The sequence below is a fragment of the Mercenaria mercenaria genome, chromosome 19 (genome assembly GCF_021730395.1).
Source record: "Mercenaria mercenaria strain notata chromosome 19, MADL_Memer_1, whole genome shotgun sequence".
In the NCBI taxonomy this organism is placed as follows: domain Eukaryota; kingdom Metazoa; phylum Mollusca; class Bivalvia; order Venerida; family Veneridae; genus Mercenaria; species Mercenaria mercenaria.
The window spans coordinates 33771459-33785492 of NC_069379.1; the positions used below are offsets into that span (position 1 = coordinate 33771459).

General features: G+C 35.2%; 2 protein-coding genes across 3 annotated transcripts in view; one reads left to right on the forward strand and one right to left on the reverse strand.

The window, feature by feature from the left end:
* LOC128551314 (dymeclin-like) overlaps nt 1-14034 on the reverse strand; it is a 176434-nt gene that overhangs the window by 118452 nt on the left and 43948 nt on the right. The window lies entirely within an intron of this gene.
* On the forward strand, nt 104-8960 carry LOC123542788 (uncharacterized). 2 transcript variants are annotated; one of them, XM_053532133.1, is made up of 2 exons: nt 104-252; nt 3985-8960. In XM_053532133.1, exons 1-2 carry the CDS (start codon nt 159-161, stop codon nt 4905-4907), a joined length of 1017 nt encoding a protein of 338 aa, XP_053388108.1. In that variant the 5' UTR covers nt 104-158; the 3' UTR covers nt 4908-8960. The 2 variants fall into 2 exon arrangements, with proteins under 2 accessions (XP_053388108.1, XP_045184726.2); XM_045328791.2 differs by lacking the exon at nt 104-252 and adding an exon at nt 3531-3608.

The following is a 14034-nucleotide window of genomic DNA, read 5'->3' on the forward strand; positions in this document are numbered from 1 at the left end:
TTTCCTGTGTGTTAATTGTATATTTCCGTGTGGTTACAAAGTGTCAATGATGTTCACATATTAAGATTCAAGAGGTTATTAATAATAGTTCATTTACCGGTAACCCACTTAAAAACTTAGCTTTTGGGTTTACCAACTGACTTTGAATTTTTTATGGAATGTGTGCGGATTACACATATTATAATGAAAAAATAAAAACTGCATTTAAGATTTATGATGAATTATATCAGCTACATTTAAATGGAACTTCAAGTAAGTACACAGTTTTATCTACTGATTATCTTGATAGAATTCCAATAAAAACACCTCGCTACAGAAGAATGTTTTATGTGACCTTCGATTAAAAAGCATTCCAATCAATATTTAGCAAACCTGTCAAACCTGTTCTATATGCAAGGGTTAATCAGTAAATTCATACAAAAAACAAGAGGGCAATGATGGCCCTATACATTGCTCACCAGAGTTGATCTGGCCTACTGACCTAGTTTTGAACACCACAAAACCCAGATTGAAACTTGACCTAGAAATCATCAAGCCAAACTTTCTGACTAAGTTTCATAAATATTGGGTCACAACTGTGGCCCCTAGACTGTTAACAAGCTTTTCCACTGTTCTGACCTACTGACCTAGTTTTTGACCCAACATGACCCAGATTCGAAATTAACCTAGAGATCATCAATACTAACATACTGATCAAGTTTCATAAAGATTGGGTTACAAATGTGGTCTCTATAGAGTGTTGACAAGCTATTTCTTTGATCTGACGTACTGACCTAGTTTTTGACCCCACATGAGCCAGTTTCGAACTTGACGTAGAGATCATCAAGACTAATGTTTTGACAAAGTTTCATAAAGATTAGGTCAAAAATGTGGTCTCTAGAGTGTTCACAACCTTTTCTTTTGATCTGATCTACTGACCTAGTTTTTGACCCCACATGACCCAGTTTCAAACTTGATCTAGAGATCATCAAGACTAACATTCTGACCAAGTTTCATAAAGATTGTATCACAAATGTGGTCTCTAGAGTGTTCACAAGCTTCTCCTTTGATCTGACCTACTGACCTAGTTTTTGACCAAACATGACCCAGTTTCAAACAAGACCTAGAAATCATCAAGACAAACATTCTGACCAAGTTTCATAAAGATTGGGTCAAAAATGTGGTCTCTAGAGTGTTCACAAGCTTTTCCTTTGATCTGACCTACTGACCTAGTTTTTGACCCCACATAACCCAGTTTCAAACTTGATCTAGAGATCATCAAGACAAACATTCTGACCAAGTTTCATAAAGACTGGGTCAAAAATGTGATCTCTAGAGTGTTCACAAGCTTTTCCATTGATCTAACCTACTGACCTAGTTTTTGACCCCACATGACCCAGTTTCGAACTTGACCTAGAGATCATCAAGACTAACATTCTTTCTAAGTTTCATAAAGATTGGGTCAAAAATGTGGTCTATGGAGTGTTCACAAGCTTTTCCTTTGATATGACCTACTGACCTAGTTCTTGACCCCATATAACCCGGTTTCAAACCTGACCTAGAGATCATCAAGACTAACATTCTGACCAAGATTCATAAAGATTGGGTCAAAAATGTGGTCTCTAGAGTGTTCACAAGCTTTTCCTTTGATCTGACCTACTGACCTAGTTTTTGACCCCACATGACCCAGTTTTGAACTTGACCTAGAGAACATCAAGACAAACATTCTGACCAAGTTTCATAAAAATGTGGTCTCTAGAGTGTTCACAAGGCAAATGTTGACGGACGACGCACGCCGACGCACGCCGGACAATGACCGGTCACAATAGCTCACCTTGAGCACTTTGTGCTCTGGTGAGCTAAAAATTCTGAGATGTATATTTTATGTTGCTGGTACCTGAGACCTGTTATAAAAGTCAATGATCTATCTATCTATTACTTAACTGATAGCAGGGTTCAAGCAAATGTCCTTGAAATTGGATGGCTGTCTTAATAAGTCCTTGAAAATGATGTTTGCCTTGAAACATGCTTGAAAAGTACTCTAAGATCATGAAGGGAACTAAAATTTCAAAATTTTCTGTCTTCTAACCCTGAGAAAAAATGATTAGAATTAGCAATTTTGATGAAAAACAGCACAAGAGCATTTTACAGTTCAAGTGCACTTTCGTACTAAAGTTTTGTACAAGTCTACAAACATTATCTCCCAGCAAATATGGCATTATACAACCATGTAAATGACTGCCTAGTTTTGGTAATTTTAGCAGAACCAATGTTGTTCGTGTTCAATTTGACTTTAAATTAAATTTATTTCATTTAAGTTATCCAATGTAATTTAACAATTTTTAAAACAAGAGCATTGCCTTGCTGGCGCAGACGCTCATCTGATTTTTTTGTCTCTGTATAATAGATTTTCTAAGTCCAAAAGGGGCCATAACTCTTGCAAAAAGCAATGTAGAGTTACGGTACTTGCTTTGCAGAGCCAGCTTTTAATGGTTAATAACTGCTGCAAGTTTTAAAGCAATAGCTTTGACTGTTAAGGAGAAAAGTTGACCTTAACGCAAAACTTAACCAAGAAATCTGATATTTTCTAGTCCAAAAGGGGCCATAATTCTCGCAAAAAGCAGGATGGAGTTATGTTTCTTGCTGTACAGAGTCAGCTTATGATGGTGAACAAGTGTTGCAAGTTTTAAAGCAATAGCTTTGATAGTTTAGGAGAAAAGCTGATCTAAACATAAAACTTAACCAGGCAACAGCAAACGCCAACGCCTACGCCAATGCCAAATGCCGACGCCGATCAAGTGATGACAATAACTCAAAAAAAAAAAAGATGAGCTTAAAATCATTTTTGAAGCTTAGACCAAATGTAGTTTATGGTATTTTCATGCCATTTTTCATTTCTTAAGGACCCACTGCAGAATTGTTTTCATGTTTCCATGATAGTTGCACAAACAAACTGAGAAATATAAGTATCTGACAGTGGCATATATGAGGCCACAACAATGTTATTAATGTCTAAATATCTTATGGAATTAATGTTACAGTAGCAGTATGTACAGCACTTAATGTATTTAGTTAAGACCACACTTTGTTTCTACAGTGCAAGATGTACTGAAAAGAAATATTGACTGAATAAGTAAGCAGATGAAGTTGTGAAGACATGAATTCAGAAAGGGCCAAAATTGTCCACCTGTCATCTTTTAGTATAATAGTTGTACTTTACCTCAGTATTATTAGAATAATTTTCATGAAGTTTATGTGGGGAGAAAAAAAGAAGTTTGGTGCCAATGGCGGTCTTTAAATATTATGAATATGCTTACTATGTGACTGACATTTCCAGCCAAAATCTTTATCCAGATAGTCTACTACAGCTACAGCAACTGTATGTAACAGTGTAAGGATGGTCTTGCTTGCTGTATGTTGCCCACAGACACCTTGCATTATGAAGATTCCATTGTTACAATTCATTGTCTATAAAAATCAAAACGCTTAAAACAGATTTAATGAACACACCATATACAATCAAGATAAACTGTTTTTCTTCAAACACAAATACACAAACTTTTTCTATGAAAAGAATACAAGTAAATTTGGGCGGGCACCTGCAAACTTTGGAAATATGGAATAAATAGGTAAATCATTTTGATCTTTTTCTTTATAAATCACTACTGGTAACATTGCATTTTTCATAATTCATGATACTAAATTGTCTTTAACTAATTTGGATTATCTCAAAGTAAAACGCTGGATCTTGCATAAATCGTGTGCAAACAAGGCAATTCGCATGCTGTTAATACATGTTTTTTTATTTTTTATTATATAACAACTTCCTAGCTTTTGAAATGCAGAAATGAAAAGTTGTTTTTTGTAACTAAAACTGAGATACAAGGTTTTCTAGGAACACTGACAAAACATTCTAATATAATGAAGAAATCCTGTAAATGAGGGAAAAATATATTTTCAGATCTCAATATGAATCCTGTAAATGAGGGAAAAATATATTTTCAGATCTCAATATGGAAAATGATGAATTCAACTTCCAAAGAACTGTAAAATGTGAGAAAAATGTTACACAACCGGCCCTTAAGGAGTTGTTTGAAACCCTTTGGGACAGAAACTACCCTGAAGCTCCATGGGCAAAAAATGCAGAAAGTGTCAATCTCTTTGAACAAAAAGAAGATGAGCACTTTCAAAAAAGCTTAGAAGGGTTACCAAACAGCAAAAAGCGAAAAAAAATTAACAAAAGAAATCAACTGCAAAGCACTTTCAGAGACAACAATTGGAAAAACTACAAATGGGACATCAGCAAGTTTGCATATGCTTTAGTAGACTCCAAACTCTTTGATTTAGATGAAACTGATGAGGCAGGTGTGCCAGTTAGCGAGCATATTGTCAAGATAAAAGATATTCGTAATGAAATTGCTCATTTTACAACAACTTACTGTGACACCATTTATTTTGAAAAGACATTCAAGTCAACAGAAGACCACATCAAAGCATTAGAACTAGTAAAACTAAATGTATCTCAATACATTGAAGAATTACAGAGAATAAAATCACAAGAAAAACCTGTCTCTGCTCGAGAATTGTTAGAGATCCGATCACAGTTTGAACATTTGAAAATGTCACAAAAGGTCTATGAAGAAAGAGAGAAGAGCTTCGCACTGCTAGAAAAATTGAATGCAGAGAGGGAAAAACACTCTGAAGAAATGCAGAGAGTTCAGTGTACACTTGAAAAACTTCAGCTTGAAAATGATTTACTGAAACAAACTTATGAACAACCCCGATCAGAAAATATGGCACTAAAACTAATTGATGTATTACAGAAACACAGACTTTCCGAAAAACTGAACATACCAAGATTAAGAAATGGAATGATAATAATATTTCAATCTGAATCTCAGTTTCCGAAACAAAGATATTCAGCTTGAGAGAAAGAAATGTACACAACTAAAATGTGCACAACTGAAGGTACATAACTAGTGTCAACTGAACATAAAAAAATAGAATTCAACTGAAAATGCAGACACAGATCATGAAAAATGGGAAATGACAAAACCATCATTTTTTTTTCTAAAAGAATTTTACAAATGGTGACTGTCTGCTGAACACAGATGAGAACAAGAAAGCTATGAGAACCCTAAATTGCTCACCGCTCTTTCACAGCTTACAGAGGTAAATTAATCCAAGAAATATTTCTTTCAAATAACTTTGAAATTGTGCTTGCAATTTGTGACAAGATTTTTTTTATTTTCAATGATGATTTTGATGATTCAGAACAGCTTCTGGAAAGGCTTTGTGTGTGTGTGTGTTCGGGTTTAACGTCTTTCTCAACAATTTTTCAGTCATATAAACGACGGTGTCTACTTGTAGCAGTGAGCACAATGCCCAACTTTATAGTGCTGCCTCACTGGAATATCAAGCCGCAGACACGTGGCATGATACCCCACCCAGTCACATTATACTGACACCGGGCTGACCAGTCCTAGCACTATCCCCTTAATGCTGAGCCCCAAGCGAGGAAGCTGCTAGTACCATTTTTTACGTCTTTGGTATGACGTGGCCGGGGATCGAACCCACGACCTCCTGCACTCGAAGCGGACGCTCTACCACTAGGCTACCGAGGCGGTTAAGGAAAGGCTGGGTAGACAGTCACTCAAAGAATATTTTTGTTAAATTATAATTTTTAAAATCTGACCAGCCATTAGAGAAATATCCTTCAAACAATTGTTGTTCTTTTTTAGCTCGGGATGAAATGATTTTATGAGTCAAAATCATTTGAACACTCTAGGTAAAGGGTTACCCAGAGACATTTTCTGTGGAATTATTTAAAAACTGAATCAGTGGCTAGAAATTCTGCTCTTGTGCCCACAATTTTAACAAATCAGTATGATTTTATCACACTTGGTAGGGAGTAACACAAGAAACATTATATTTTTTAATTTTTTATATAACATACTTTAAAACCAAGCTAAACTAAAAATATCGTGTATGCAACTATTATCATTAAGTTTTCTTACCAGCTGGTTAATATTTTGGCCTTTACAGTCATTTCTCAGTGTGGTACATAATGTTTAGTAAAGTCTTATGAAATTCGTCTAAAGTGTCAGATGAGCTGAAATAGGAATGACAGTATTACTTCATATTCAGTTTATTCCATCATATTATTATAAACTTTGTTAATTTGGCAGTTGAGTCCAATGAGTCCAGTGGTGTTCAAAGATAATCTGTCACAGATCTATTTGTAAAGCAAATTATGCCTTGTTGCTATCAACTAGTTTTATAACCCCGAAGAAACATGTAAAGTTTCAATTCAATATCTGCATTAGTTTTGGGGATAGTAACTTGCATGTAAAACTTTAACCAGAATTTTCTAAGTCCAAAAGGGGGCGTAATTTGCTCAAAATACATGTTAAGGGTTATGGAACTTGACCCAGTGAGGTTGGTAATTGACCTAGAAAAAGGATAAATAAGTTTCAAAGCTATATGCCTTTTGGTAATAGCTGTATGTACTTGCACGCAAAACTTTAACCAGGATTTTCTAAGTCCAAAAGGGGGCATAATTTGCCCAAAATACATGTCAGAGTTATGGGACTTGGTGCTATCAACTAGTTTTATAACCCCGAAGACACATGTAAAGTTTCAATTTAATATCTGTAGTAGTTTTGGAGATAGTTACTTGCATGTAAAACTTTAACCAGGATTTTCTAAGTCCAAAAGGGGGCATAATTTGCCCAAAATACATGTCAGAGTTTTGGAACTTGACCAATTGAGGTAGGTATTTGATCTAGAAAAAGAAAGTTTCAAATCTGTATGCCTTTTAGTAATAACTGTATGTACTTGCATGCAAAACTTTAACCAGAATTTTCTAAGTCCAAAAGGGGGCATAATTTGCCCAAAATACATGTCAGAGTTATGGGACTTGACCCAATGAGGTAAGTAATTGATCTAGAAAAAGAAAAAATAAGTTTCAAATCTATATGCCTTTTAGTAATAGCTGTATGTACTTGCACGCAAAACTTTAACCAGAATTTTTTAAGTCCAAAAGGGGGCATAATTTGGCCAAAATGAAGGTCAGAGTTATGGGACTTGGTGCTATCAACTAGTTTTATAACCCCGAAGACACATGTGAAGTTTCAATTCAATATCTGCATTAGTTTTGGAGATAGTTACTTGCATGTAAAACTTTAACCAGAAAAGGGGCATAATTTGCTCAAAATACATGTTAGAGTTATGGAACTTGACCCAGTGAGGTTGGTAATTGACCTAGAAAAAGAATAAATAAGTTTCAAAGCTATATGCCTTTAAATGATAGCTGTATGTACTTGCATGCAAAAACTTAACCAAGGTGTGACGCCGACGCCGACGCCAGGGTGAGTAGAATAGCTAGACTATTCTTCGAATAGTCAAGCTAAAAAGAGAAAATTTTTAGGTATTAGGAAATCAATGCTATATTTCTTAGGAAAGCTTTGAAACTTAATTACTAACAAACTATATGTTATAGAAACACATGAGAATTAGTTATTTTTACTAAGTTTTACAATGACAATATCATTTGTAACACTTTACTCAAGGTAAACTGCCTTAATCATAAATATCTTTATTCAATGATCATTAACCTTTAGCATGCTAGATAAATTGTCGTCTGCTGGAAATGTCGTCTGCTAAAATTGTAAAGTTCATTCAATTTGCTCCAAAATTGGAAGAAATATTGTCAGAGTAGCAAACAGCCTGGAACATGATCAGACGCCGATTTAATCGGCGACTGATCTGGTTCCAAGCCGTTTGCAAAGGCTGTTAAATTCGCCTGCAGCAGGCTAAGGGTTAATTACATATTCCTCTGTGATGTATTGGTAAAGACAGGGGCAGAGTTTTTATTTCAGTGGCAGCCCTTGGCCAAGTTTGATAACCACCCAAATTGCCCCAGGCACTCTTGGATTATAGCCCTTGAATTAGGCCAAGTTCGATGACGGGCGTATTTTTTGACAGTTTGGCACTGTTGTTTGTTTTCATTTTATAATAATACGTGTTATAATGTGATGAGGCTTTCATAGTTACAGAGGTTACTAAACTAAAGCTGTCACAGGAGTAAAGAATTATACCCCCACAATATGGCCTTGTCACAGAAGTAAGCCCATGTCAAAGCCGAACCTCAAGATCAGTAGGGGTCATCTGCTGGTCATGATCAATCTCTCTATTAAGTTTAGTGATCCTAGGCCCAAGCATTCTCAAGCAGAGCTTCGTAAATTTGCCGGTTTGTCGGTTTTGGACCGATTTTTGACTTCTCAGACCGATTCGTGAAATGAAAAAACGAAAAAAATCGGTCCCGTAAAAATGGAGAAAAGTATAAATTTCGGTCTGATATCTCAATACACGATCACCTGCCAAGTAGGAAATTGTTGGTCGCACCTTCAGATAATCAATAAACGTGTCAATCGGTCTGATTGTCACTTTGATAATCGGTCCGTAATTGGCGCGTGACGCAATCAGTGCTCGCGCGGCACATCCTTTAATGTTTGCAGACAGCCGATTGCGGTGTATTAAACATTTTTGACTGGCTTCCTAACGTTTCTGACTGGACCCAAATCATTTCGACGGGGATCCACTTCTTTTATTTAGAATCCGACGGATGGTTTATTTCAAAAGGCTATGTTTGATCATGGTAACAAACAAATGGTCGCTGCATTTAATCAAATGGCTATAATTGTACATTATAGGTCTTTGATTTAATGAGACATCACACGGAAAACCGATAAAAATAATTTTTATAAATACTTGATTTGAAAAATTACATGATTCATTTGTTGGGGCTCCAGTTGAAACAAATGCAGAAAATCGTCTTTGCAACCCGACTGTACAAAAAAGAAAAAAATGGATGGGCAACCAGGAATGATAAAGAAAACCGGAGTGGCACTGTTTATCAAATCGGTCTTTTAAAAAACGTTTCAAAATGAAATTTTGTTTACATCAGAAGAGAACATATAACTTTATAAATAGTCTGCCTATATATCCAGAAAAGTGGCCTAGAAATTGCCTTTGATGGCATTTTTTGTTAATGCCCGACAGCCATGTTCATTGTTAACTTTATAAAAATTGGAAAAGTTTCAGGGGGGCTGTCGCCTTCTAAGGGTCATAGTAAGGTCACAGCACAAGGTCAAAGGTCAATAAGTGCATTTTTTGTTATAAACGTCAGATTTTCACCATTTTTGCTACCTTTTAATATAAACTTGTAATTTTTCGGTGATAATTATGAATTTGAGAAGTAAATAAATTACTTCGTGTAGATTTATTGCATTTGAAACTAGCAAAATTCAAAACGACTAGAGTTATTTCTATAGAATGAGCTTAATTTTTCGTATGCTCTGATATTTTGTTCATTTATAAAAGCTATCTTTTTCATGTTTGATATTCTAAAACTTCCATTTTCAGGCTAACACTTTTTAAAAAGGCTATTTGATTGCCTGTATGATTGTCTGTATGAACAGTACAGGTAGAAAAATTCTATGGCGCGTATTATAACGCCTTTAGATTTCCGAGTATTTGGTTGGTAATAGAACCGGGTAGAGCAACTTATCAATGTATCACAAAGGAATCTGATGTTATAAAATGAAACAAATGTGAGCACATGCTATAGACGTCTAAGCCTGACATATTCAATCGACAGTATTTGTTTATTATAAATCCATCGTTTTGAATTTCAAATCTCTTCTTCATGTTCAGTCTTCTCATCATGAAGAAAGTTATTTTTTACACATTGTATATCTCTAAGTTACTATCGAACCGCCATTATTCATCATTTTGATTAGCTGAACCATCATCTGTCAGTAATCATGAAGATATCGAAAGGTATATTTTCAATATTTCACTGAATCTGCCTTAATTTTACTATTATGATAAATCTAAAGCAACCTTTCTGATGTTTTTATATCTTTATTTTCACATTTTAATTTGTAAAACATATGAATGACTAATGTTTCAGTGTCAAGATACTAGCTTTCTTTTAATGTAATCAAAGACATCCTGTCTGAAACCAAGTGTCAGAAGTGTAAATTGTTATGATCTGATTCGTTTTCAACTGTTGTTTCGAACAGGAAGTGAGAGTGTGGAAGCAAAGCCAAAAATTATAAGATTCGAAAAAGAAATAGCCTGCTGAATTTTCAGAATAAAATAATGCAAATATCGCATTAAGAGCTTCGTCAATAGTTCCTGAAATGTTCTACTTTATTAAATTACAAATACATAAAATATGATGATAAATGTCTGACCGTTAGTAAAAAAAGGAAACAAATTACAGCAAATCAAAGACATGGTGTATAGAGTAACTAGTTGAATTCCTACAGATCTGTTCTGTTTTGTTTATTACCGTACATGTTTTGTGTACACCTATATTGTGACCGTTATTTCAGTTATTCCTCTAAAATGGTCCTATTTAACAATCACCGCGGGGACAAATTAACATAAATATATATCATATAATGAATTATCACCAGTATTGAAATGATCACTTTAGGAGCTGGAGAAGCATTCCGTATATGTAAATGTTACTTTCAAGTATTAGCCTTTTCCCCGCAAGTAACTGCCAACTTTTCCATACGATTCAGAAGTGGAGGACGAAATTACTCCTTACAATGTCTATTATCAAATTATCATGGAGAACATACACCTCTCCTGGGGATCAAACTTACGACCCTGCGATCCTTAGATCTACGCTCTCCTTATTGAGCTAAAATACTTTGTTGTATTCATGACAGTAAAGTGATTTTAACTGTTTATGTGAGACTTTTTATATATTTATATGTAATTTCGTTGTAGTCTTCCTCCTAAAAACCAACCATATTTTCCCTTTCGCACACATTTATCAAAAGGTGTACAATATGTAAATAATCTTTCGATAGTCAGTTCAAAGCTTCAATTCAAATTTTATTGCTACCTGACTTTTGTTTTTATCTTTGCCAAATTTTGACAGATTTGAATGAAAATTGGACACATTGTTTAATGACTAGTTCAGTTAAATAAATATCACAGCGATATCAACTGTGCGTACATTCATTGAGCCATATGACAGTTCAAATAAGGTAACCTAAAAATAAAACGTCACAGAATGGATGCAACTTGGTGCTGGTCTCTATGTGGAAAGTACTGCCATCTGCAGTATTAAACAATTTTGTCATTAATTGGTGTCATTAATGACATCACAGACCTGATATAAAATTAACATGTTCATATTGAAAATATTGACGGATGTTCCATTTCAACTAAACATAGTTGAACATTCAGAATATGATACTTTGCATTTCTGCTGTGACGAATTTACTAATTATGCGACTTTTAATTTAAAGGTTACCTTATTGTTACCCTTACGGTTAAATGAATATAATTCAGGCTATGATCGTTTTTATGTTTTATTTTAATAAAATAATCATTAAACATTATGTAGAACATCATTCAAATCTGTCACAATTTGGCGATAAAAGAAAAAAAAACAGGTGTGGAGTTAGAAAAGTTGTTGAGTTTATTATTAATAAATGCACTATTTTGCTTCCTTTACTACCTTAGAAGTCATTTTCAAAAGTTCATTTTTGACCTTGACATGTCTGTGACCTTGAAATTACATTAAAATAACCCTTGGATACGACAGTACCAAAACTATTTTTGCAGTTGATCCACATATATAAATTGGCAAACATGTCAAGTATAACACACTATGCAATCGTATGCCACTTTTCCTAGATATATATTATTCTATATAATATATATATATTATTTATATATTTATATATTTTTTAATATTATCATCAGTTTTATTTACAAAATACAAAAGGGCGTTGAAAAACAATATTTAAACCAATTTAGACGTTTATATGAAAATAAAACGAGTGAACAACGGTATAGTTTATCTGTAAATGCACTCATTTGACCTCTGACCCCATTATACTGTAATGAGGAACCCCATAAGGCGACAGCCCCTTTTAAATTTAATGTTTGATCCTAAGGAACACTTTTATAATAATATCCGAGCATTAACAAAAAATGCAATCATAAGTCACATTTTCCTCAGATATTGGCAGACTAAAAATGTAGTTGCTTATTGAAGTACAACTTAAGTGAAATGAAATATCCATGGCCAACCCGCGTGACGTTTTGGTACTATACATGCGGGAAATTCGATCTCAGCGTTCAAATAACGTACACATTCGGTCCGTGGCAGAGTATTCTTTAAATACTGAGGCTGTTTAGCAGAGAATATGTGTCGTGTAACTCACTTTGACGCATTGTATTTTATAGAATTCCGTCAAAGAATGAGGAAACATCACAAAGTATCTGCTGTGTATCTGGTATCGAAGTAACGTGCGTTGACTTTTAGATAAGTTACGCACACGATGTCAATGCCTCATATTATCTCGGAAAAACATCAAAATTTAAACAAAGTAACGATCACACATAACACTGAATAACTGTCTTCATTGTATGGTAAGGCGCTGTGACTAGTAACTCAGTTTTAATGCATGACATGCTTATTTCTTTACCCTATCACGTTTTACAAAATAGGTAAAATATGCGGTGGGTGGGGTAGCGCCGATGTCAGGATTTTCGTTTCGGACCGATTGAGTTATCAAAATTTCCGGAGCCCTGTTCTCAAGTTATCGTCCAGAAAAGGTTTAACTGTTCTGGGTTACTGTGACCTTGACCTTTGACCTACTGACCTCAAAATCAATAGGTGTCATTTGCTGGTCATGACCAACCTTTCTTTAAACTTTCATGATCCTAGGCCCAAGTGTTCTTAAGTTATTGTTAAGAAATGATTTAAATGTTTGGGGTCATTATGACCTTGACTTTTGACCTCAAAAATAGGGGTCATCTGCTGGTCATGATCAACCTCCCTATTAAGTTTTGTGATCCTAGGCCCAAGTGTTCTCAAGTTATCATCCAGAAATGGATTAAATGTTCTGGGTCACTGTGACCTTGACCTTTGACCTAATGACATCAAAATCAAAGGTGTCATCTGCTGGTCATGACCAACCTTCCTTTCAACATTCATGATCCTAAGCCCAGGAGTTTTCAATTATTCGTCCGGAAATAGTTTAACTGTTTGGGGTCACTGTGACCTTGACCTTTGACCTACTTACCTCAAAATTAATAGGGGGCATCTGCTGGTCATGACCAACCTCCCTATCAACTTTCGTGATCCTAGGCCCAAGCCTTCTCAAGTTACCATCCGGAAATCGTTTAACTGCCCCATGTGGTTCTGAGACGATCTGTGTATGAAAAGAATTGGAACCACTGCCTTACCCTTGCATGATCGTAAGAGGCGACTTACAGGGTCTTAACACTTGGTTTTGCAGTAACTCTGTGATTCCAGCAGGTATGCAAGTTTTGATTCCATACCTCATGTTTTTATTTCGATGTAAATGAGATGTGGAACCAAAATTTGTAGTCCTATTTGGCGTCATATAACCTATACTGTGTTGGTGCACCGTAAAACCCAAATAAATAAATAAATAACTGTTCCGGGTCATTGTGACCTTGACCCTTGACCTACTGATCTCAAAGTCGAACATGACCTGTATTTTATGATGTTACACTTGTGTACCATAATTTATCATCCTAGGCCCAAGCATTCTCAAGTTATCATCCAGAAACCATTTAACTATTCCAGGTAATTATGACCTTGACCCTTGACCTACTGACCTCAAAGCTGAACTTGACCTGTATTTAATGATGTTACACCTTTATAAGAAAATTTATTACCCTTGGCCCAAGCGTTCTCAAGTTATCATCCGGAAACCATTTAACTGTTCCAGGTCATTGTGACCTTGACCTTTGACCTACTGACCTCAAAGCCGAACTTGACCTGTATTTTACAATGTTACACCTGTGTACCAAAAATTATTTAAATCCCTCAAGCCTTTCATGAGTTATTGTCCGTAAACCATGAAAACCAATGGACCGACCGACAGACAGACCGACGGACAAGCTCACTCCTATATAGCCCCCAAAGTTCGTTTTGTGGGGGTATAATAATAATTATTATTATATACTCCTTTCTATTCCGTTAAA